General features: G+C 40.0%; 2 protein-coding genes across 9 annotated transcripts in view; one reads left to right on the forward strand and one right to left on the reverse strand.

The window, feature by feature from the left end:
• ddx3xa (DEAD-box helicase 3 X-linked a) overlaps positions 1–2,666 on the reverse strand; it is a 30,012-nt gene extending 27,346 nt beyond the window's left edge. For all 6 annotated transcript variants that reach the window (XM_061970792.1, XM_061970791.1, XM_061970793.1 and 3 more), the window contains exons 1-2: positions 2,524–2,666; positions 1,912–1,963 (exon numbers count right to left, since the gene is read on the reverse strand). In XM_061970792.1, coding sequence (XP_061826776.1) covers positions 1,912–1,963; positions 2,524–2,568 — 97 coding nt within the window. In that variant the 5' untranslated portion in view covers positions 2,569–2,666. The remainder of the gene's footprint in view (positions 1–1,911; positions 1,964–2,523) is intronic.
• A 32-nt stretch (positions 2,667–2,698) lies between these two features.
• Positions 2,699–26,739, forward strand: rpl8 (ribosomal protein L8). Of its 3 annotated transcripts, none has more exons than XM_061970799.1 (6): positions 2,699–2,852; positions 21,132–21,275; positions 21,345–21,486; positions 26,056–26,274; positions 26,350–26,465; positions 26,537–26,739. In XM_061970799.1, exons 2-6 carry the CDS (start codon positions 21,138–21,140, stop codon positions 26,693–26,695), a joined length of 774 nt encoding a protein of 257 aa, XP_061826783.1. In that variant the 5' UTR covers positions 2,699–2,852; positions 21,132–21,137; the 3' UTR covers positions 26,696–26,739. The 3 variants fall into 3 exon arrangements, with proteins under 3 accessions (XP_061826783.1, XP_061826785.1, XP_061826784.1); XM_061970801.2 differs by lacking the exon at positions 2,699–2,852 and adding an exon at positions 20,608–20,695; XM_061970800.1 differs by lacking the exon at positions 2,699–2,852 and adding an exon at positions 20,680–20,813.
• Positions 26,740–27,216: the final 477 nt, after the last annotated feature.

A 27,216-nucleotide genomic window follows, 5' to 3' on the forward strand; every position in this document is an offset into this window, starting at 1 on the left:
ATCGATCGTTTACGTGTCTAATAAAGATTTAATTAATTTATGATGGCTCAGGTGTGATTCATTACAATAGGGCCCCACAGCACATTGGATTCCAGTTAATTGAAATACCACAACACTGGATATTGTTCAGATAAGGTAAATTTAAGAACTTGCACACAAAGCAACACAGGAGACGTGCGCATTTTCCACGTATGCGTCGGACGGAGGGGGTCTTAAACGACCATTGTGTGTGTGTGTGTGTGTGTGTGGACAAGGATATGACTAGGTGGCATTTACCCTGGATAACCTTATCCGACTTAGTGTAAACGGGGCCTAAGACTACTCATAAAACGCTGCAACCTGAAGAGACTGTTAAAAGATGGTTGATTGAACACATGAACATAAGGCAAAATAAATCAATCAAATATAGTGCAAAAGAAAGGACTCAAAAACTGATGAAAAATAAATGCACATAGAGTTAACCAGCGCTAAAGTACTTAAAATCTAATAATATATGTTTATTTACTAAAATGTCAAATGAAAATTTAGTCGTAATTTTTGCACTTGAGAAAAATTCTCTGAGTTTAGCTTCAGGCTTCTTCTGTTTGTATGATAACTAAATTAGTTAGTTTCTTATTTAACTTATTTCGAGGATGCCGTTGTGGCTTGTGCAGCCCTTTGAGACACTCGTGATTTAGGGCTATATAAGTAAACATCGACATCGATCGATCGATCGATTGTTTACGTATATAATAAAGATTTAATTAATTTATGATGGCTCAGGTGGGATTCATTACAATAGGGCCCCACAGCACATTGGATTCCAGTTAATTGAAATACCACAACACTGGATATTGTTCAGATAAGGTCAATTTAAAAACTTGCACACATAAGCAACACAGGAGACGTGCGCATTTTTCACGTATGCGTTGGACGTAGGGGGTCTTAAACGACCATTGTGTGTGTGTGTGTGGACAAGGATATGACTAGGTGGCATTTACCCTGGATAACCTTATCCGACTTAGTGTAAACGGGGCCTAAGACCACTCATAAAACGCTGCAACCTGAAGAGATTGTTAAAAGATGGTTGATTGAACACATGAACATAAGGCAAAATAAATCAATCAAATATAGTGCAAAAGAAAAGACTCAAAAACTGATGAAAAATAAATGCACAGAGTTAACCAGCGCTAAAATACTTAAAATCTAATATGTTTATTTACTAAAATGTCAAATGAAAATTTAGTCGTAATTTTTGCACTTGAGAAAAATTCTCTGAGTTTAGCTTCAGGCTTCTTCTGTTTGTATGATAACTAAATTAGTTAGTTTCTTATTTAACTTATTTCGAGGATGCCGTTGTGGCTTGTGCAGCCCTTTGAGACACTCGTGATTTAGGGCTATATAAGTAAACATCGACATTGATCGATTGTTTACGTGTCTAATAAAGATGTAATTAATTTATGATGGCTCAGGTGTGATTCATTACAATAGGGCCCCACAGCACATTGGATTCCAGTTAATTGAAATACCACAACACTGGATATTGTTCAGATAAGGTAAATTTAAAAACTTGCACACAAAGCAACACAGGAGACGTGCGCATTTTTCACGTATGCGTCGGACGTAGGGGGTCTTAAACGACCATTGTGTGTGTGTGTGGACAAGGATATGAATAGGTGGCATTTACCCTGGATAACCTTATCCGACTTAGTGTAAACGGGGCCTAAGACCATTCATAAAACGCTGCATCCTGAAGAGACTGTTAAAAGGTGGTCTGTAAAACATAATCTTTGCTAAATTTTGACCAAAGAGCCACCATTACATGTTATGTAGACCACAAGAAAAAGTTTCAAATGTATAAAAAAAAATAATTTTATGACACCTTTAAAGTTAATGTACTTTAGGGCAAAAAAAACAATATAAAATACTTACTGCCGGTTCCTCCGCCTTGTCCCTCAACAGAGTTCAAGTCTAGGGCAGCGAGCTGGAAAGAAAAAAATATGTCAAGAAATTTGCATTTCGTTCTCAATTTTATCAGTGTGAGACGAGGCGGAAATCGAATAACTGATGACATCGTCCTTATTTAACATCCCTTCGACGAATTTTGTCAGGAGACGTTAACATTTCGCAAGAATTGTTAGTTTGAGGCTGTAGTCTTTTTTTTTTTTTTTTTTTTACTTCTGCGCCACGTTTCAGAATGAGAAGGCCCAAATTAGCTTAGCAGCTAGACCGGCCGGTACATGCTAACAGTTATACAATTTATTTATTGACGAAAAAGTGGTTAGACAAGCTTATGACAGTGTGAGAATATTCATTTAAAAAATGTTATTCGACAAGTTTAGTGCTGTGTTATGTTGGTTACACTGTTATTGGGCGTCGTAACGAATGCATCCGCCATCACAACCTTCTCACAGCCTCCATTTTGCCATCCGCCATGTTGGCTAAGCTATATGGCTCGACGCCACACGCAACTGACGACGAGCCGCGACATTTTAACACAAAGTAAACGTAACCAGACGAACTAAGACAATAAAAGCGACTTACCTGCTGATCTAGACCGTGTTGATTATCGACGACCACATGACTCATAACGAGAGAGTAGTGTGGGATTATTTTCTCAGGAGAAAGGATTTTTTTTCTCTTTGTTATACAGCGAGACCGGACTACGCTTGTTTTAACTTCCTCGTTGCCTGAACAAAACTGGAACAAGAGTCGACCGGACGAGACAAAGCCGTTCACTAAAAAAAAAATTAAAAAACGTCGACAGTTTTATTTTTTGTTTTTTGTTGAGTATAAACTTAAGTTTCCACGGAAGAAGGAGCTGCTGTTCCCGGCAGGGTTGACCGTGGAGGAATGAGGCGCTGGGTGCTCAGGTAACACGAGATATCGCCGCTATGCCCGCAGAGAAAGACAATTATCGCGAGATTTCCCCGTTTGTTCTCGTTGGTGGAACTGCAGTGTTTTGTAATTCGATAAAAAAATGAATCACGCAGCCACTCTAGATAAATAAATATTTGTTCGCCCTTTCGGATACATTTTTGCTGTAATGTTGGCCATAACTTAGGCAATGTTTTTTTTTCATTTAAATATTTTTGTTTCAAAGTCTTTTAATATAATGATACTTTGGGAACTAAATTAAGGCCCGTTAATTGCCAACAGGAGGAAAAAGTCCTAAGGTTTAGGCGTGTATGAAAAGGTTTTGGAGTCTTATTTTTTTCTACTTTTTTTTTTTATCAATCCATACTTGCCAACCTTGAGACCTCCGATTTCGGGAGGTGGGGGATGGGGGTGGGTCGGGGCGTGGTTGGGGACGTGGTTAAGAGGGGAGGAGTATATTGACAGCTAGAATTCACCAAGTCAAGTATTTCATACATACATACATACATATATACATATATATATATATATATATATATATATATATATATATATATATATTAGAGATGCGCGGATAGGCAATTATTTCATCCGCAACCGCATCAGAAAGTCGTCAACCATCCGCAATCCACCCGACACCCGATCTAACATTTGATCAGAACCGCATCCGCCCGCCATCCGCCCGTTGTTATATATCTAATATAGACGATGCAAGGCATTAGTGAGGTTATAAAGCTTTTGCCTGTTAAAGAAAGGAGACTGATCCAATGCAGCACAGACATTCGCGTGCCACGCTGTCACGACCCAGACGCACACCAGTGCGCAATCATATGGGAGCCGCGCTGAGCGCACCTCCAAGCGCATCTCGCTGCCGGCGACGGCCGGGTATATGGGCCCGACGCTCCAGCGCCATCCATTTTCAGGGCTAGTTGATTCGGCAGGTGGGTTGTTACACACTCCTTAGCGGGTTCCGACTTCCATGGCCACCGTCCTAGCTGCTGTCTATATCAACCAGGGTGAGCCCCACCCCTTTCGTGAGCGCACTGCGCGCGGAGTGACCCCTGTTACGCGCCCCCGGCAACAGGGGTGGCGGGCAGGTAGGCTGCGGGGTGTCGGTGCGGTGGGCGCGGTGGTGACCCTGGACGTGCGTCGGGCCCTTCTCGCGAATCGCCTCAGCTACGGCTCCCGGTGGGGCCCTCTCGGGGGAAGGGGCCTCGGTCCCGGACCCCGGCGAGGCGTCCCTTCTCCGCTCCATAAAAGTGTCCATCTCTTTTTTTTTTTTTCTTCTGTTGTGGCATATGCAGCAGGTGCCTGCTCGTTTTTCGTATGTGGGTAACAACATTTAACTATGTATATATATTTCCGAATTGGTTTAACTGCCACCCGCCTGAATCTATTTAAAATCAAATTGTTTTTTATTTCAACCACCCGACCCGACCCGACCCGCCGATAAAATCTAATTTTTATTATACGCGGACTCCGCGGTTGTGCCCGCAAACCGCGCATCTCTAATATATATATATATATATATATATATATATATATATATATATATATATATATATATATATATATACATCCTGAAAATATGCAAACAAAACTGTGTTTGGATAACTGATACTTCAAACTTGCATAAATAGATATTAAGGAATATAACATAACTTGGCTTCTGAGAGTTTGAAAATGTAATGAATAAAATGCTAAAGTTGTTGATAAACAAGCAATTATTTTAATAATTAAATATGGTCATTTTAAATGAATTATTATGATCATTTAAAATCAATTATTTCAAATATGTTTATTTTAATGTATAATTATATGACTGGATGTAATAAGGAGTCAGGAAAAAATACAAATAAAAATACAATTAATTTTGATGTTTTTAGCAAAATTTAGTAAAAACGTATTTTTTTTAAAATTAATAAATATATTTATTTTTAGGTAAGATAAACATAATAATACAATTTATCTCTAGTCTGGATGATTTAGTTCTTGTCACCCTGTTGTCCTCCAGTCATGAAAAAAGGCTGTCCTCACTCAGGTCCGCATGGAGTTGGAGGGGGCGTGGCTTCCAGCTCCGGCTGAAAATCGGGAGAATTTCGGGAGAATATTTGTCCCGGGAGGTTTTCGGGAGAGGCGCTGAATTTCGGGAGTCTCCCGGAAAATTCGGGAGGGTTGGCAAGTATGTTTTATCCATCCATCCATTTCCTACCGCTTGTCCCTTTTGGGGTCGCAGGGGGGTGCTGGAGCCTGTCTCGGTAAAAAAAAAAGAAAAAAGAAGAACAACACCGCATCAAAGCAGATGATCAAAATTGTCCCATCTAATTCCAAATAGTAAATATGACACATTTGTTCTATTTTTCTCCAAAACAAAACCCTGAAATGAGAAAATGCAAGATTATTTTGTGCAATGGTTGTCCAGTTAAAATTGTAATGATAATGGTAGTCAATGGGGTCTTTATGGACCATGATACTAAAACAGGGGTGTGCAAACTGTAGCCCGAGGGGCCATTTGCGGCTGCAGCTGTTTTTTCAACGCCCCATGGCACATTCCGAAACTACTATTACAAAAAAAAAACATAAAATAGTGGAATAAAAGAGCATACAGGTGAACTGTACCGAGAAAAATATATGCGGTCCTCTCCAAGGTTTCTCACAGTCATTCACATCGACGTCCCATTGGGGTTGTGAGTTTTTCCTTGCCCTTATGTGGGCTCTGTACCGCGGATGTCGTTGTGGCTTGTGCAGCCCTTTGAGACACTTGTGATTTAGGGCTATATAAATAAACATTGATTGATTGATTGATTGATTAGCCTGAGTGGCTGGACAGGACAAAAAAAAAAGATACGTATGGCATAGATCAGTGTTTTTCAACCACTGCCGCGCCACACTAGTGTGCCATGAGATACAGTCTAGTGTGCCGTGGGAGATTATCTATCCATCCATCCATTTTCTACCGCTTATTCCCTTTTGGGGTCGCGGGGGGCACCGGAGCCTATCTCAGCTACAATCGGGCAGAAGGCGGGCTACACCCTGGACAAGTCGCCATCTCATCGCAGGGCCAACACAGATAGACAGACAACATTCACGCTCACATTCACACACTAGGGCCAATTTAGTGTTGCCAATCAACCTATCCCCAGGTGCATGTTTTTGGAGATTATCTAATTTCACCTATTGGGGTTAAAAATATTTTTTGCAAACCAGTAATTATAGTCTGCAAAGGATGTGTTGTTGTTGAGTGTCGGTGCTGTCTAGAGCTTGTCAGAGTAACCGTGTAATACTCTTCCATATCAGTAGGTGGCAGCCGGTAGCTAATTGCTTTGTAGATGTCGGAAACAGCGGGAGGCAGCGTGCAGGTAAAAAAGGTGTCCATACTTGCCAAACCTCCCGAATTTTCTGGGAGACTCCCGAAATTCAGTGCCTCTCCCGAAAACCTCCCGGGACAAATATTCTCCCGAAAATCTCCCGATTTTCAGCCGGAGCTGGAGGCCACGCCCCCTCCAGCTCCATGCGGACCTGAGTGAGGACAGCCTTTTTTCACTACAGGAGGACAACAGGGTGACAAGAACTAAATCATCCAGACTAGAGACAAATTGTATTATTATGTTTATCTTACCTAAAAATAAATATATTTATTAATAAAAAAAAAAAAAAACTAAATACATTTTTATTATATTTTGCTAAAAACATCAAAATGAATTGTATTTTTTTTTGGTATTTTTTCTGACTCCTTATTACATCCAGCCATAGAATTAAAATAAACATATTTGAAATAATTAATTTTAAATGATCATAATAATTCATTTAAAATGACCATATTTAATTATTAAAATAATAGCTTGTTTATCAACAACTTTAGCATTTTATTCATTACATTTTGAAGCTCTCAGAAGCCAAGTTATGTTATATTCCTTAAGATTTATTTATGCAAGTTTGAAGTATCAATTATCCAAACAGTTTTGTTTGCATATTTTCAGGATGTAGATTATATATATATATATGTATATATATATATATATATATATATATATATATATATATATATATATATAGCCCTGCGATGAGGTGGCGACTTGTCCAGGGTGTACCCCGCCTTCCGCCCGATTGTAGCTGAGATAGGCTCCAGCGTCCCCCGCGACCCCTAAAGGGAATAAGCGGTAGAAAATGGATGGATGGATGGATATATATATATATGTATGAAATACTTGACTTGGTGAATTCTAGTTGTCAATATACTCTTAACCACGCCCCCAACCACGCCCCACCCTACCCCTGACCACACCCCCACCCTCCACCCCCCACCTCCCGAAATCGGAGGTCTCAAGGTTGGCAAGTATGAAAAGGTGTCTAATGCTTAAACCAAAAATAAACAAAAGATGAGTGCCCCTAAGAAAAGGCATTGAAGCTTAGGGAAGGCTATGCAGAACAAAACTTAAACTGACCTGGCTACAAAGCAAAAAAAACAAAACAGAATGCTGGACGACAGCAAAGACTTTGGAGCAAAGACAATGTACATCCGAACATGACATGACAATCAACAATGTCCCCACAAAGAAGGATAAAAACAACTGAAATATTCTTGATTGCTAAAACAAAATAGATGCGGGAAATATTGCTCAAAGGAGGACATGAAACTGCTACAGGAAAATACCAAAAAAAAGCGAAAAAGCCACCAAAATAGGAGCGCAAGACACTACACACAGGAAAACAGCAATAAACTCCAAATAGGTCAGGGCATGATGTGAAAGGTGGTGACAGTACACCTACTTTGAGACAAGAGCTATAGTGATGCATGCTTGGTTATGCTTTAAAGTCATATCCAGCGACAACGCCTCTTTACTGTCAACTTGAGTTTCGTTTTTTAATGATTTCTGCTGGTGGTGTGCCTCCGGATTTTTTCAACACAAAAAATGTGCCTCGGCTCAAAAAAGGTTGACAAACACTGGCGTAGATGACCACAATGTACATCATCAACTGTTTACGTCCCATAAAAGTTGATCAACAAAGTGCTTCAATAATAAGGTTGGCGGTGAAGGCAAATAATACATGTGTACAGTTTACATCACCTGTCTGACAAAAGCTGGTGTGTGTGTGCGTGTGACATCTGTGACTGATGACTCTTCAGCATTTGCTTTCAAATGTCCTTTTTTTAAAGTAAGGCAAAGTGGGTCATTAGCACAACCAAAGCCTTTCTAGTCTCCCTCCCCTCCCCACTACTCATGACCCTCATGGTGCTGAGCACCAACTACCCCCCTAGCATCTCCACACAGTCTCCTAGCTGCATGGAGGCCCGGGGAGGCCATATGTTGATGAGATAAGGCGGGGGTAATTAGGACAAAGGTCAACATAATGGGTAAGAGTGTGACTGAAGAAGAAGAAAGACTGAATCCTCTGACTGTTTGACTCGTGACTTGTTGACTAAGTTTGTGGATTGTGTAAGAACGTTCCAAAGCACCATGCAAAAATGCCACTCGACTTGTCAATCATAAAAGTGGGTGTGACGTTGTGTAACAAAACAGTTGTTTTTTTCAACGTAGTCTTGATCAGTTTTCGAGTACTACCTCAGAAAACACTCTCCAAGTACCACCATAATGACCAACATTAAAATACAATAGCATAGTACCGCATTTTTCGGAGTATAAGTCGCTCCGGAGTATAAGTCGCACCGGCCGAAAATGCATAATAAGGAAGGAAAAAAACATATATAAGTCGCATTTTTGGGGGAAATGTATTTGATAAAAGCCAACACCAAGAATAGACATTTGAAAGGCAATTTAAAATAAAGAAAGAATAGTGAACAACAGGCTGAATAAGTGTACGTTATATGACGCACACAGTTAACAAAAATCCTAACTTATATGGAAATGTACAGTGGCATTTTTAAGATCATTTAAGATGGACCTCTGCCCCTCCTATTGCCAGTGACAACATATTAACGCTGTTTCCTGCCTTGCACCTGTTTATTTATTAAAGGGGTCATATTATGATTTTTTTCCCCCTACATTTAAAACACTTTCTTGTGGTCCTCATAACATGTAATGGTGGTGTTTTGGTCCAAATTTTGCATAGATTTTTAATAATTTCCCATATTCAAGTGTCTCTTCAGAATGTGCCATTTTTGGGGCAGTCTTACTTACCGTATTTTTCGGACTATAAGTCGCTCCGGAGTATAAGTCGCACCGGCCGAAAATGCACAATAAAGAAGGAAAAAAACATATATAAGTCGCATTTTTGGGGGAAATGTATTTGATAAAATCCAACACCAAGAATAGACATTTGAAAGGCAATTTAAAATAAATAAAGAATAGTGAACAACAGGCTGAATAAGTGTACGTTATATGACGCACACAGTTAACAAAAATCCTAACTTATATGGAAATGTACAGTGGCATTTTTAAGATCATTTAAGATGGACCTCTGCCCCTCCTATTGCCAGTGACAAAATATTAACGCTGTTTCCTGTCTTGCACCTGTTTATTTATTAAAGGGGTCATATTATGATTTTTTCCCCTTACATTTAAAACACTTTCTTGTGGTCCTCATAACATGTAATGGTGGTGTTTTGGTCCAAATTTTGCATAGATTTTTACAATTTCCCATATTCAAGTGTCTCTTCAGAATGTGCCATTTTTGGGGCAGTCTTACTTACCTTATTTTTCGGACTATAAGTCGCTCCGGAGTATAAGTCGCAACGGCCGAAAATGCATAATAAAGAAGGAAAAAAACATATATAAGTCGCATTTTTGGGGAAAATGTATTTGATAAAATCCAACACCAAGAATAGACATTTGAAAGGCAATTTAAAATAAATAAAGAATAGTGAACAACAGGCTGAATAAGTGTACGTTATATGAGGCATAAATAACCAACTGGTATGTTAACGTAACATTATGGTAAGAGTCATTCAAATAACTATAACATATAGAGCATGCTATATGTTTACCAAACAATCTGTCACTCCTAATCGCTAAATCCCATGAAATCTTAGTCTCTTACGTGAATGAGATAAATAATATTATAACACATAAGTCGCTCATGAGTATAAGTCGCATTGACTTATAGTCCGAAAAATACAGTAGGCCTTAGTATTCATTAAAAACAAAGCAGAGGTTTTATTTAACATGTATATTTAATATTTTGGCCACTGTGGCATCAAACACAGTTTGAACAGTAACACTGTGTTTAATAGAATATAGTTTGATTATAATATCGTTTTTTTTGCTATATTCAAACACAGTGTTACTGTTTAAACTGGGTATAATGTTACAATATACTTGCTAAATAAAACCTCTGCCTGGTTTTTATTGAATACTTGGGCCTACTGCGATGCCGTATTATAATGTTGGTCATCATGGTGGTACTTGGAGAGTGTTGGAGGCAGATATTTACATATATCCGAATTTATGATTTCGTAATCATATTACAAAACAGCTAGTGTTTTTCTTCCAATTGTGGTCTTTTGGTTGTCTGCAAAACTGTGTGCTTAACCTTGAGTGAGGAATGTTAGAGAGAGAGAGATAATGGGCATGTGTTTTGGCTGGAGAGACATGACTGCCAGGGTGGGAGGAAGAGAGACTTAAGAGGGGAGAGGGTTTTTCGGGGGGGGGGGGGGCAGACCATCTTGGCGGCGCGATTGAATATTCTATGCTGGACTGGTCTCAATGTATATGCAAAGCTTTGCAAATATATTACAAAAATACCTATTCTGTCTCTGGTGGTTTTTCTACTCAGCTTTAAGTGTCGTAAAGAGCTTGGGAGCGACTTGTGACTTGAATTCCCTGGGAGGAACAACTGGTCCAAAACGCAACAAGAGTCAAGTGTTTTCTGAGGCGGTACTTGGTGAAAAAACCCACTGCTATAGATGAATAATTTGTAGACATACCGTATTTTCCGCACCATAAGGCGCCCTGGGTTAAAAGCCGCGCCTTCAATGAACGGCATATTTCAAAACTTTGTCCACCTATAAGCCGCCCGGTGTTGTAAGCCGCATCTAACTGCGCTAAAGGAATGTCAAAAAAACAGTCAGATAGGTCAGTCAAACTTTAATAATATATTAAAAACCAGCGTTCTAACAACTCTGTTCACTCCCAAAATGTACGCAAATGTGCAATCACAAACATACGTATATCAACATGGACAGAGCTGCGTGAAAAAAGCCACCCGGCCTCTTCGCGTAAACTTAAACTTACCTTAACCACTCGCTCATCTTTTCTTCATCCATCCCTTCGAGTTAGCTTTTATGATGACGCCGGCTGGAAAGGTCTCTTTTGGCAAGGTCTTCCTTTTGAATATCACCATGGGTGGAAGTTTCTGGCCATTAGCATGGCAAGCTAGAACCACAGTGAAGGATGACTTCTCATTCCCTGTGGTGCGAATATTCACCGTACGTGCTCCCGTTGTATCCACAGTGCGGTTCACAGGAATATCAGTTGCTGTGAAATAGTAATCCGTGTGCGGATGGAGAGATTGCGTCTTTTCATGAACCGGATCCCTGACGCTTAGTAGGAGCCATTTTGTGGTCTTTACAGATGTAAACACACAAAGGAAATGAAACATACGGTATATCCGCGCGCTTTTTCTTCTTCTACGCGGGCGGGTGGTTGCTTACAGTAGAAGAAGAAGCGCTTCCTGTTCTATGGGGGCGGGTGCTTACCTTGGCGGTTGCTTGCGTAGAAGAAGCGCTTCCTGTTCTACCGGGAAAAAAGATGGCGGCTGTTTACCGAAGTTGCGAGATCGAAACTTTATGAAAATGAATCGTATTATTAATCCATATATAAAGCGCACCGGGTTAAAAGCCGCACTGTCAGCTTTTGAGTAAACTTGTGGTTTTTAGGTGCGGCTAATAGTGCGGAAAATACGGTATGTCATTAAAAGATCAATACATTTATTGAGAGTCTGTTTTTTTAGTACAATTGTTTACTGTAAAATTAAACAACCAAGTTAGATTTTTTTTATGTATTAGTATAAATATTGTATTAGTTAGGCACTGAAATAATTATGCATACAACTTTAAATATTACAAAATATTATTTACATTTAGCTCATCAGCGTGGTGTTTGTTTGAATTTAAATTGTATGCACTTATCTGTTTATTAGTTGATCACTGTGAATGAATGCATAAGTATGCAGAGTGCATACATATTAAAATATAATATTTTAAACTGTAGGACGGCGTGGCGAGGTTGGGAGAGTGGCCGTGCCAGCAACTTGAGGGATCCTGGTTCGATTCCCACCTTCTACCAACCGAGTCACATCCGTTGTGTCCTTGAGCAAGACACTTCACCCTTGCTCCTGATGGGTCGTGGTTTGCGCCTTACATGGCAGCTCCCGCCATCAGTGTGTGAATGTTTGTGTGAATGGGTGAATGTGGAAATAGTGTCAAAGCGGTTTGAGTACCTTGAAGGTAGAAAAGCGCTATACAAGTATAACCCATTTACCATTTTACCATTTAACAAAATGACAACACGATACAACCTGGCAGCTAAGGGTTCCTTTGATTGAATTTTAAATGAATACACTCATAATGAGTAGGATCATACTTGCCAACCCTCCCGGATTTTCCGGGAGACTCCCGAAATTCAGCGCCTCTCCCGAAAACCTCCAGGGACAAATTTTCTCCCGAAAATCTCCCGAAATTCAGGCGGACCTGAGTGACGTGTCGACAGCCGCTTTCCCACAATACAAACAGCGTGCCTGCCCAATCACGTTATAACTGTAGAATGATGGAGGGCGAGTTCTTGGTTTCTTATGTGCGTTTATTGTTAGGCAGTTTCATTAACGTCTTCCCAGCGCGGCAACAACACACAACAGTCACGTTTTCCTCTACCGTAAAGCAGTTCGTCTGCCGTAAACGGCAATGTTGTGACACTCTCTTAAACAGGACAATACTGCCATCTACTGTACATGCATATGTGACAATAACACCTAGGGCTTTTAAAGAGTGCAGTGCACAACTGCGCACACAACAAGGAGACGAAGCAGAAAATGCATCATCAGAGAGGGTGTTCAGCATGGTTAGAAAAATAGTGACAGAGAATAGAACAAGGATGGACAATTCAACCCTTAACTCAACAATGAGTAGATGAGTGTTATGTGTGTGTATACCGTATTTTCCGCACCATAAGGCGCCCTGGGTTAAAAGCCGCGCCTTCAATGAACGGCATATTTCAAAACTTTGCACCTATAAGCCGCCCGGTGTTGTAAGCCGCATCTAACTGCGCTAAAGGAATGTCAAAAAAAACAGTCAGATATGTCAGTCAAACTTTAATAATATATTAAAAACCAGCGTTCTAACAACTCTGTTCACTCCCAAAATGTACGCAAATGTGCAATCACAAACATACGTATATCAACATGGACAGAGCTGCGTGAAAAAAGCCACCCGGCCTCTTCGCGTAAACTTAAACTTACCTTAACCACTCGCTCATCTTTTCTTCATCCATCCCTTCGAGTTAGCTTTTATGATGACGCCGGCTGGAAAGGTCTCTTTTGGCAAGGTCTTCCTTTTGAATATCACCATGGGTGGAAGTTTCTGGCCATTAGCATGGCAAGCTAGAACCACAGTGAAGGATGACTTCTCATTCCCTGTGGTGCGAATATTCACCGTACGTGCTCCCGTTGTATCCACAGTGCGGTTCACAGGAATATCAGTTGCTGTGAAATAGTAATCCGTGTGCGGATGGAGAGATTGCGTCTTTTCATGAACCGGATCCCTGACGCTTAGTAGGAGCCATTTTGTGGTCTTTACAGATGTAAACACACAAAGGAAATGAAACGTACGGTATATCCGCGTGCTTTTTCTTCTTCTACGCGGGCGGGTGGTTGCTTACAGTAGAAGAAGAAGCGCTTCCTGTTCTATGGGGGCGGGTGCTTACCTTGGCGGTTGCTTGCGTAGAAGAAGAAGCGCTTCCTGTTCTACCAGGAAAAAAGATGGCGGCTGTTTACCGAAGTTGCGAGATCGAAACTTTATGAAAATGAATCGTAATATTAATCCATATATAAAGCGCACCGGGTTAATAGCCGCACTGTCAGCTTTTGAGTAAATTTGTGGTTTTTAGGTGCGGCTAATAGTGCGGAAAATACGGTATGTGTAAATAAATGAACACTGAAATTCAAGTATTTCTCTTATTTTTATATATATATATATATATATATATATATATATATATATATATATATATATATATATATATATATATATATATATATATATATATATATATAGCTAGAATTCACTGAAAGTCAAGTATTTCTTACATTCCACCTTAATGAAATATTACAAAATCAATATGTATAGTTCCTACATCATTAATGCTGAATGTAGTTTGATTTAAGTGTTATAATTCCACAAGGTTCGGTTTTAGACCAAAATTGTTTATTTTATATATTAATGATATATGTGAGGTATCAAAGTTATTGAAATTTGTATTATTTGCGGACGGCACCAACTTTTATAGTTCGGGACATGACTTAAAAGCGTTATCAAACATTATTGAACAGGAAATGATTAAACGTAAGAGATGGTTTGATGTCAATAAATGATCATTAAGTGTAAAAAAACAAAGTTTATGATTTTTTGTAAGAGGAAAAGGGAGGAAACGATCAAACTGTCAATAGATGGAATTGATATTGAAAGGGTTTCTGAACGTAGATTTTTAGGAGTGATACTGGATGACGGTCTGACATGGAAATCTCATATTGCACATGTATGGAAAAAGATGTCCAAGAGTATTTTTTATAATAAACAAGGTAAAATATGTGTTGGATTATAGGGCAATGTGTATATTGTATTGTGCACTTATATTGCCATATACTGTGTGGAAGTGTGGGGGAACACATATAAGAGTAACATAAAGGCATTGTATCAACTACAGAAAAGAGCTATAAGGATTATTTATAAAGTAGATTACTTAGAACACACTAACATATTATTTATTCATTCTGCTTTATTGAAACTACAGGAGCTAGTAAAGTTACAGACATTAATGTGTCATGTTCAAAGCTAGAGGTAAAACATTACCAGCAAATTTACAAAAAATGTTTGTCATCACTTGTGAGAATGAAGAGCATAGAAGAAAAGGTCATTTCCAACATCAGTATTCAAGGACAACTTTAAAACAAATGCATATATCAGTGGTGGGGGTTCAACTATGGAATTCTCTTTACAATGAGATAAAAGACTAAAAATATATTCCAATTGAAAAAAATATATAAAGACAGAACAATAAAATCATATGGACAGCCATAAGTGTTTACATTTTGCTTTATATTCATTATTTTACTTATTTTTTTGTCTGGTTTTGTATTTGTTTTGTATCATTCCGTGAGGTGTATATTACTTTTTTTTTGTTCGGTTTGTACTTCATGAGGTTTTGCACTTGTTGTGTTTTTTTGTGTGTTTTTTGTTTGTTTTCATTATATTTGGATGTATTTGTTTGGTTTGTATGATATCCATTAAGTAAGCCTACGTATTATGTTGAAGGGGGCAGGAAAATATACGATTTTTCTTCATCCTGCTCCTTCTCAGGCATTGGTGTGTAAATGTATAATTGTATAATTGAGGTATAATTGTCTATCGATCAAAGATGCACATCAATGAAGGCATACTTGCCAACCCTCCCGAATTTTCCGGGAGACTCCCAAAATTCAGCGCCTCTCCCGAAAACCTCATGGGACAAATATTCTCCCGAAAATCTCCCGATTTTCAGCCGGAGCTGGAGGCCACGCCCCCTCCAGCTCCATGCGGACCTGAGTGAGGACAGCCTTTTTTCACGACGGGAGGACAACAGGGTGACAAGAACTAAATCATCCAGACTAGAGATAAATTGTATTATTATGTTTATCTTACCTAAAAATAAATATGTTTACTAATTAAAAAAAACAAAAACGAAATACATTTTTACTATATTTTGCTAAAAACATCAAAATTAATTGTATTTTTATTTGTATTTTTTCTGACTCCTTATTACATCCAGCCATAGAATTATACTTTAAAATAAAAATATTTGAAATAATTAATTTTAAATGATCATAATTAATTTAAAATGATCATATTTAATTATTAAAATAATTGCTTGTTTATCAACAACTTTAGTATTTTATTCATTACATTTTGAAGCTCTCAGAAGCCAAGTTATGTTATATTCCTTAAGATTTATTTATGCAAGTTTGAAGTATCAATTATCTAAACACAGTTTTGTTTGCATATTTTCAGGATATATATATATATATATATATATATATATATATATATATATATATATATATATATATATATATATATATATGTATGAAATACTTGACTTGGTGAATTCTAGCTGTCAATATACTCCTCCACTCTTAACCACGCCCCCAACCACGCCCCGCCCCACCCCTGACCACGCCCCCGCACCCCACCTCCTGAAATCGGAGGTCTCAAGGTTGGCAAGTATGATGAAAGAGATACATTTAAAAAAATGAATAATTAAATGCTAACCAATGAAAGAGATTTCTCTATAGAATCTCCTCTCTGGTCAACAAAAGTACCATGAAGATTCTAGCGGGAACTCTCGTTCAACCCTTTTTCGATTACGCATGCACCTCCTGGTACCCTAGCACCTCCGAAGCCCTCAAATCTAGACTCCAAACATCCCAGAGCAAGCTAGTCGGATTACTTTTAGACCTCCACCCCAGATCACACCTCACTCCAACCCACTTCTCCAAAGTGGGCTGGCTCAGGGTGGAGGTCAGAGTAAAACAACTTGCACTGAGCCTGGTCTATAAAATCCGCTACACCTCCTTGATACCAAAGTACATGTCAAACTACTTTCTTAACGTAAATGACCGCCATAACCACAACAACAGGGGGAGCTCCACTAACCACGTTAAACCCAGATTCCGATCTAACAAAGGTCTTAACTCATTCTCTTTCTATGCCACATCAATATGGAATGCACTCCCAACAGGTGTAAAAGAAAGGGCATCTCTATCCTCCTTCAAAACCGCACTAAAAGAACACCTCCAGTCAACTTCAACCCTTGACTAACACCCTCCACATCCCACCTCCCAGGATTGTAAATAACCAAATGTAAATAATTAAATGTATATACTTGTTCTTATGCTTTCTGAACTCACTATGTTCACTGCTCGCTGTACATATCCTACCAAGTTAGACCTACACTGTTTCAATGTCCATTTCTCTGATGATGCAATTGTTGATGACTGAAGTGCTGTTATCAACTAAACCAGTGGTTCTTAACCTGGGTTCGATGCAACCCTAGGGGTTTGGTGAGTCAGGCTCAGGGGTTCGGTGGAGGTCGAGACACACCCGACTCATCGTGTAAATAAAAACTTCTCCCTATCGGCGTATTACGGATACGGCAACACCAGAAGTCAGACCGATTTGCAGATGTGTAATTTGTTGTGAGTTTATGCACTGTGTTGGTTTTGTTGTTTGAACAAGGTGATGTTCATGCACGTTTCATTTTGTGCACCAGTAAAAAAACATGGTAACACTTTAGTATGGGGAACATATTCACCATTAATTAGTTGCTTATTAACATGCAAATTAGTAACATATTGGCTCTTAACTAGTCATTATTAAGTACTTATTAATGCCTTATTCGGCATGGCCTTATTATAACCCTAACCCTCTAACCCGTGTACCCCGGGAAGTCCTGTGGGGAGTGCTCAGAGAGTATGGGGTAACGGACTGTCTTATTGTGGCGGTTCGCTCCCTGTATAATCAGTGTCAGAGCTTGGTCCGCATTGCCGGCAGTAAGTCGGACCCGTTTCCAGTGAGGGTTGGACTCCGCCAGGGCTGTCCTTTGTCACCGATTCTGTTCATAACCTTTATGGACAGAATTTCTAGGTGCAGTCAGGGCGTTGAGGGTATCTGGTTTGGTGGCTGCAGGATTAGGTCTCTGCTTTTTGCAGATGATGTGGTCCTGATGGCTTCATCTGGCCAGGATCTTCAGCTCTCACTGGATCGGTTCGCAGCCGAGTGTGAAGCGACTGGGATGAGAATCAGCACCTCCAAGTCCGAGTCCATGGTTCTCGCCCGGAAAAGGGTGGAGTGCCATCTCCGGGTTGGGGAGGAGACCCTGCCCCAAGTGGAGGAGTTCAAGTACCTCGGAGTCTTGTTCACGAGTGAGGGAAGAGTGGATCGTGAGATCGACAGGCGGATCGGTGCGGCGTCTTCAGTAATGCGGACGCTGTATCGATCCGTTGTGGTGAAGAAGGAGCTGAGCCAGAAGGCAAAGCTCTCGATTTACCGGTCGATCTACGTTCCCATCCTCACCTATGGTCATGAGCTTTGGGTTATGACCAAAAGGACAAGATCACGGGTACAAGCGGCCGAAATGAGTTTTCTCCGCCGGGTGGCGGGGCTCTCCCTTAGAGATAGGGTGAGAAGCTCTGTCACCTGGGGGGAGCTCAAAGTAAAGCCGCTGCTCCTCCACATCGAGAGGAGCCAGATGAGGTGGTTCGAGCATCTGGTCAGGATGCCACCTGAACGCCTCCCTCGGGAGGTGTTTCGGGCACGTCCGACCGGTAGGAGGCCACGGGGAAGACCCCAGGACCCGTTGGGAAGACTATGTCTCCCGGCTGGCCTGGGAACGCCTCGGGATCCCCCGGGAGGAGCTGGACGAAGTGGCTGGGGAGAGGGAAGTCTGGGCTTCTCTGCTTAGGCTGCTGCCCCCGCGACCCGACCTCGGATAAGCGGAAGAAGATGGATGGATGGATGGACCCTCTAACCCTGGCCCTAACCCTCTAACCCTAACCAAATAACTAAATTAAGTCTTTGTTACTTAGAATATGTTCCCCTAGTGTCCAAATAACTCTAAATTAGGTATTTGTTACTTAGAATGTGTTCGCCATACTAAAGTGTTATAAAAAACATAACTTTGTCTTGAATTTATTTATTTTATTTTTTTTTCACTAAAGAAGGGTTCGGTGAATGCGCATATGAAACTGGTGGGGTTCGGTACCTCAAACAAGGTTAAGAATCACTGAACTAAAACCCTTCTATAATGTAAATAATTCAATGTATATACTCTGATGCAGTGACGTGCAGTCACTAGAGGCAGGTGAGGTCGCTGAGTTTCACATTTGCCGTTCAAATACTGAGAAGAGACGGTGCGGTGATCAGCAGCCAGTTGAGGCACGTCACTCAGTTGTGCCTCAACATGGACGGACTCGGCTAACTGCTGGCCTGCTGTGCAGTGAGACTGTATTGCTATATGAACTATATTATACATTTCCATAGTTTAGTTAGCTGAGGTATATAATGTACAGTGTATTTTGTCAACAACTGTATGTGTGTAACGTATTTCTTGTGCTGAGCGATCATAAAACGGCTGCAAAAGACGCACTGGCTGAGGCTCCAGTAGCCCCGCCTCCTGCACCCCCGCCGTAGAATTGTTATATCAACTAAAGCCCACACTTAAACTTTCCACGTGCAAGATTGAATCTATTTAAAAAAGTTATTTCATAAGAAGCCAAAATGCAAAAACAATAATGTTTGTGTTGGAGGAGTTGTGAATGACTGCAGGGCCACAACATTCACAACTAATTCACAACTCCTCCAACATGAACATTATTGTTTTTGCACTTTTTGGCTTCTTATTAAATAACTTTTGTAACCTATTTTTATGGGATTTCCTATTTGTGATGTTAAGTTCCTGTTATGCGCTGTTATACAGTATATGCCTTGAGCTCTTATTTTGAAGGCGCCAAGAGCGGAAGTGATGACATGTTGTAGTGGAGCGGAGGTTTTTGAAAGAATGTAAATAAAGTGGTCCTCGTGTAAACTGGAGCCTCCATGTTTATTATTTTGTAGTTTCATACAGTATAGGCGACATTTATAAACCCTCGGTTACACTTTTTTAAGTAGATTCAATCTTGCACGTGGAAAGTTTAAGTGAGGGCTTTAGTTGATATAACACTCCCGTCAGGGGGTTCATTAATCCAGCACAACAGCGGCGAATGGACTTTATTCATAAGTAAAGGTAAGACGTTTTTTTTATTAAATGTGCTTTTTTGTGTGCTACAGTTTGTATGTGTAAAGTTAAAGTTAAGTTAAAGTACCAATGATTGTCACACACACACTAGGTGTAATGAAATTCGTCCTCTGCATTTGACCCATCCCTCGATCACCCCCTGGGAGGTGAGGGGAGCAGTGGGCAGCAGCGGCGCCGCGCCCGGGAACAATTTTTGGTGATTTAACCCCCAATTCCAACCCTTGATGCTGAGTGCCAAGCAGGGAAAAATGCTGGTATGAGCTTTTAAACATAACCCGTTAACTGCTGCCAATCAAATGGTGAATAAGATACTCTTTAGGGTTCATATGTTTGTAAATCTGACTGTGATGAAGTCAGTGCCTCACCAGATGATTAACTTGTGGGATGACTGTATTATGATGATAGTATATATTTGTACCATGAATTGATTAACGTGGACCCCGACTTAAACAAGTTGAAAAACTTAATAAATAAAAGTTTCAATCAATCAATAATCAACACTGATAATGACGTGTTCAGTAAACCCTTCTGCCATCTTTGTAGTTTATTTACACTTGTACAGCTAATAAGCCTTTTCGTCGCATAATAGAAAATATAGTACAATAATTTAACAGTTTCTTATTTCACATATTACATGTATTACCGAACTGATATGTGTCTCCTAAAACGCCTCTAATAAACTATTTAACCACCAAAATAGCCCCTTTTTTTTAAAATCGCTACAGCTTTAAAATCGCTACAGCGATCGGAACTACATTTCCCAGCATTCCTTTCAACTCCTCCGGAAGAAAACCTCGGCTAGTGCTTGCTAACTTCCTCTTTCCGTCAACTGAGTTTAGGTATGTAATGTCCGTCTCACTCGCATGCGAAAATCTCCTTCAAATCACGACTTTTACAAGCCATCCTCTACGTAAAAACATCTAAGGGGACGCTGGACTTCTTAGCGAAGACGACACCGTGATTATTTATCACCATATATGTTAAAATATAGTGTTTTAAGAGTTATGTGTGTGGCCTATGGGTGACATGGCGTTGTTGCGGTGTGAGTGAGCTAAGCTGCTACTTGTATTTGTGCAAATAATGACGACATATAAATGTTTGACTAGCTAAATTATTTAAATTAGCGCATATTTTGTCATTATAACAAGAGTTAGCGACACTAACTAGTAACACTGGGCCACATTAGTCGGGCACCGGTAGTTAGCAAGCTAGCGTTAGCAGCTAACTTGAATACAATGCATTGGTTTAATGGCGTCTGTTCTACCTGTGTTGCAGTTCACGATGGGACGTGTGATCAGGGGACAAAGAAAAGGTGCGGGCTCCGTGTTTAAAGCCCACGTAAAGCACAGAAAAGGAGCGGCCAAACTCCGCCACATTGACTTTGCAGAACGCCATGGCTACATCAAGGGAATCGTCAAGGTACTGTCTTGGCAGGTACATATGTATACCTACTCCAAACTTGTTTTAATCGCTCTACCCACCTTCCAGGATATCATCCACGATCCCGGCCGTGGCGCCCCCCTCGCCAAGGTGACGTTCCGGGACCCTTATCGCTTCAAGAAGAGGACCGAGCTCTTCATTGCCGCTGAGGGAATTCACACGGGACAGTTCATTTACTGTGGCAAGAAGGGTAAGATACTGCAGGAACTATATTTAATTATCACAGAGTGGCCAAACATATTATACAGCATACTATCCAATTTCAAGAAGATACCATGTTGCTGATACTTGTGTATATATGTGTATGTGTATATATACATCTACTCAGTGGCCTAGTGGTTAGAGTGTCCGCCCTGAGATCGGTAGGTTGTGGGTTCAAACCCCGGCCGAGTCATACCAAAGACTATAAAAATGGGACCCATTACCTCCCTGCTTGGCACTCAGTATCAAGGATTGGAATTGGGGGTTAAATCACCAAAAATGATTCCCGGGCGCGGCCACCGCTGCTGCCCACTGCTCCCCTCACCTCCCAGGGGGTGATCAAGGGTGATGGGTTAAATGCAGAGAATAATTTCGCCACACCTAGTGTGTGTGTGAGACAATCATTGGTACTTTAACTTTAACTTTAGGGGTGTAATGGTACACAAAACTTTTGGTTCGGTACGTACCTCAGTTTAGAGGTCACAGTTCGGTTCATTTTCGGTACAATAAGAAAACAACAAAGTATACATTTTTGGGTTATTTATTCACCAAATTTGCAAAATCTTCCACCGAAAATATTTTTCTTAGTGGAATATTTGATGTGAAGTAATGGGAACCTTGGATAGGTCAATAATTCGTAATAACATTGATTTTGATTCAATATTATATTTTCATACCTGCCAACTACTCCGGTTTTCCCGTAATTAGTACGGTTTTCATCAACCTATTCCGGGTTACGGTTGCAGTGATAAAAAATACGGTTTTTCATTAATTAAAAAAAAATATTAAAAAAAAAAAGTTTTATTCACGAAATCGCGTAACAACAATGACAATCGACACTGCTTCCCGCGCTATACAAGTACAACATTTATCATTTAACTTCCTATCGAGCCATTCCGAATGCCATGCGCGAGGCTATTTATAGCACTGCTGCCAAGTACAAGGCACCGTTTGTTTCCAAACGAGCGAACGATCATGGAATCAGCCGGAGAAAAATCGCAAACGAGTCTTAAACCGAAAAGAAAACTGCAGTCATTCCATGAAGAATATTCAAAAGCCTATCCGGGAATAATTATCCGTTCCAAAAAGGGTGAAAACTACGCAAATTGCACCTTGTGTTCGATATTTCGATGACGACATTGGAAAAGTATTGTCAGTACTTCTGTCTTTGAGGGAATGCAATACGGCTTCCACAGGCGAAAACATTTACAAAATACTCGCGGAAGAAATAGACTCAAACGAAATTCCTTGGCAGAATTTGGTTTGCTTTGCTGCCGATAATGCTGCAGTGATGATGGGATCTAAAAAGGGTGTTGCAGCTTTCATTACGGAAATGTCTCCTTCGGTTTACATCGCCGGTAAGTACAGTTCGTAGCATAAAAAAACTCACAAAACATAAAATTTTAAGTAAATCTTTTATTACATAAATAATAAATCAAATCAAAAATAATTTCTGTGTACAATATATCTTTTTATTTGTGATAACGATAACATGTTCAAAACAAGTAACATATAACTATCATACTATTCTATTACTTCTTAATTCTATGATGCTATTGAATTACATTTTAATGAAGTAAACTTATCATAAAGTTACCATATCATTTTTGCAGTATGATCAATCTGATAGAATAAATTTGGATTTTAGCCACAAAAAGGTAATGACACCAATGTTATCTATTGGAATTGTTTAGTACTGTTATACTGTTAAAAGTGTTTATACCATTTATGCTTTCAAGTCCAAGTTGAAGAAATCTTGTTAAATGTTGACAGCATAACTACCAAAATACAGAAGTATGTCCTTAATATGTTTGCAGTGCTATTTCTGTTGAAAAGTTAAAATGATTACATTAGAGATGTGATGTGCCACTTTTCAAGTGTCTGATGGCTTAAATTAATTTTCATTAATTTTTCATATTTTGAATTCTTTTGAAAGGCTTACAAAAAAACTACAATTGAATTGTAATTCCATGCTATTGACAGGACTATTAATTTTAATGAAGTTAGCTTACCATGTTTACAGTATGATAATTGTGATAGAAATGTGAATTTTAGGCACAGAATATTTTTTACAATTGAACAAGGCAGTAGATTATACAAGCTTGGACAGAAAGTTAATAATGACACCAATTTTTTTTTTTAATGGAATTGTTTAGTACTGTTTTACCATTTGTTTACTGTAAAAAGTGTTTATACTGTTTATACTTTCAATTAACAAATTGAAGTCTTGTGAAAGGTTGACAGGATAACTGGCATTAACTGTCAAAATAATTTCAAACTATTGAAGTTAGCTTACAGAATAAACATGTCAATCAACCCATATGATTTTTGCTGTAATATTTTTGTTTTGAAAAGTCACTGTGACTGATAGAAAAGTGATGGTTTTAGCAACATTTTAACCTGTCTGAATGCTAATAATCATTTTGCGTCGGGGGGCGAAGCCTGAACCCCCCACCAGGACCTTGTCCTGGACCTACAAGGGCCTGCGGCCCCTGGACCCTGGCTACTAGGTTTTTCTGATTTCAAAAGTTGGCAGATATGGGGTTATTTATTCACCAAATTTGCAAAATCTTCCACCGAAAATATTTTTCTTAGTGGAATATTTGATGTGAAGTAATGGGATCCTTGGATAGGTCAATAATTCGTAATAACATTGATTTTGATTCAATATTATGTTTTGAGCAATGACAGTTTGAAAGAAAAAATAACAGCTTTGTTTTATTAGTCAACATTGCAACTTTTTCTAAATTACATTTAGCCTTTAAGCTTTTTTATTTCACTTTTGTTATGTTTTTGTTTATTCTAGTATTTTTAGAATGTGCCGTGGGCCTTTAAAACATTAACTGTGGGCCGCAAATGGCCTCCGGGGCACACTTTTGACACCCCTGCTATAGATAATAAAAAATGAAATGTGATAAATCTATGGATAAAAAGCAGAGCGTTTATCATAACTCTCTCTCGCTGTCTCTGCCGCTCCCTCACCAATGCTGCTGTTTGTTTTGTTTTTAACCCCTTCTTAACCCTGAATGTACATTGAAAATACACGCAACTCAAAATGCCGGACATTTGAGGCATTTAAGAAACTCCGCCCTGACAGCTCCGCAAAAGAGGACATGTCCGGTGAAAACAGGATGTATGGTCAGTCTATCCTAGCCCGTTAGCTGCTAGCATGCCGTGTGTTGTGCCTCGGTGTGCATTGTTTACACAACGTGCGTTACGCTACTTAATATGTCCGTGTGGAAACTCCTTCGGTACACCTCCGAACCGGAACCCCCGTACCGAAACGGTTCAATACAAATACACGTACCGTTACACCCCTAGTATATATATATACAGTCACGATCAAAAATTAACATATAGTTGTAAAGAACATAATGTCATGGCTGTCTCGAGTTTCCAATACTTTCTTCAACTCTTTATTTTTTTTGTGATAGTGATTGGAGCACATTCAACTGCACCCAAGATCCAACCTCCGGGCTGATAATTTTAGGTTGTCTTGAAGAATTTGGAGGTAATCCTCCTTTTTCATTGTCCCATTTAAAGCACCAGCAAAACAAGCCCAGAGCATAATACTACCACCACCATGCTTGACGGTAGGTGTGGTGTTCCTGGGATTAAAGGCCTCACCTTTTCTCCTCCAAACATATTGCTGGGTATTGTGGCCAAACAGCTCCATTTTTGTTTCATCTGACATCACATGGACAAAGATAAGACCTTCTGGAGGAAAGTTCTGTTGTCAGATGAAACAAAAATTCAGCTTTTTGGTCACAATGGGACAATGAAAAAGGAGGATTACCTCCAAATTCTTCAGGAAAAGCTAAAATCATCAGCCCAGAGGTTGGGTCTTGGGCGCAGTTGGGTGTTCCAACAGGGCAATGACCCCAAACACACGTCAAAAGTGGTAAAGGAATGGCTAGAATGAAGGTTTTAGAATGGCCTTCCCAAAGTCCTGTGGACAATGCTGAAGAAACAAGTCCATGTCAGAAAACCAACAAATTTAGCTGAACTGCACCAATGTTGTCAAGAGGAGTGGTCAAAAATTCAACCAAGAAGCTTGTGGATGGCTACCAAAAGTGCCTTATTGCAGTATATGAGTTCCTTTTCGCTGCCATGTTTGTTCAGTCCTTCTCAGTTTTTAAAAGTTACCGCCAATGTTGAAATGATCCATTTTTATAGCTACGGATGTAGTAGCAGGTAGCATCACATGACCCTGCCATGACCCGCCCCCGCCAAATTTGTATTGGTTGACGTGTGTGTGACGATTGCTGACATTCGTCTAGTCTCTTACGTGAATGAGATCAATAATATTATAATGTGTTCATCATTTCACACATAAGTCGCTCCTGAATATAAGTCAAACTATGAAAAAAACTGCGACTTGTAGTTGGAAAAATACGGTAATCAATGTTGCAATAAAAAAAAAAGATTTTATTATCAAAAACAATTAGTACTGGAAATTGGTAGCGATCCAAATGTAACAGTCCCCATACGCATGATTGACATGCAGAGATGCATTGAACGGTCCATGTGCAGCGTCATCAAGTACGTCCTCCTGCAGCCCAGCTCAACATTGGCAACGTCCTGCCCGTGGGCACCATGCCAGAGGGCACAATCATCTGCTGCCTGGAGGAGAAGCCCGGTGACAGAGGCAAGCTGGCCCGTGCGTCTGGAAACTACGCCACGGTCATCTCCCACAACCCGGAGACCAAGAAGTCCAGAGTGAAGCTGCCCTCTGGCTCCAAGAAAGTCATCTCCTCAGCCAACAGAGCTGTCATCGGTGAGGCTTCTTGTTACATATCTCACCACACGGCCCTTTGAGCGTCGTCGGAATGATTTCTCACTGCTCTTCTAGGCGTGGTTGCCGGCGGCGGTCGTATTGACAAGCCCATCCTGAAGGCAGGTCGCGCCTACCACAAATATAAGGCCAAGAGGAACTGCTGGCCTCGTGTCCGTGGTGTGGCCATGAACGTAAGTGTCCCAACGCTGCGGCCGCTGAGCACAACGCTACTTGAAAGTGACCCTTCCTCTCCTCCACTCAGCCTGTGGAGCATCCATTCGGAGGTGGTAACCATCAGCACATTGGCAAGCCCTCCACCATCAGGAGGGACGCGCCCGCTGGTCGCAAGGTCGGTCTTATCGCTGCCCGTCGTACCGGAAGACTGCGCGGAACCAAGACCGTCCAGGAGAAGGAGAACTAGGTCTAATGTGTTGAAAATAAAAATACAATTTATACCAAAACAAATTGTTTACTCATTCTTAACATTTGTGTAAAGATGAGCTTTTCACTTTAGGATGGATCCACAATGAGTGCATGTATGTTTACTTTTCTACCTGCACTGCATCAATACCTCCACCAGGGGATACTGTGTTCAATTTAAATTGTTTAGGTTCATTTTGGTTTAGCGTTCAGGAGACGTCAGAAATAGGATAAGGGCTTGGGTGTCATCCAGATTGGTCTGGATTCAGTCATTTTTCAAGACTTATTGGCCTGACCTAGGTCTGCGCTATAGTGCTCTTTTTTATATGCTGTTATTTGATTGCTTTCTGCACTTTGGACCTTGCATAAATCCAGCCTGATTGCAATACATCTACATGCACTAAATAGTATATAGCCATGCTGTACATTTTAAATCATGTTTATAATAAACATACAAATATACTTACAGGAAGACTAAAATGTCTGAATATTTTTTTGTCAGTATTGTATATAATGTGTAAA

This window comes from Nerophis lumbriciformis, linkage group LG13 (genome assembly GCF_033978685.3).
Source record: "Nerophis lumbriciformis linkage group LG13, RoL_Nlum_v2.1, whole genome shotgun sequence".
NCBI lineage: Eukaryota > Metazoa > Chordata > Actinopteri > Syngnathiformes > Syngnathidae > Nerophis > Nerophis lumbriciformis.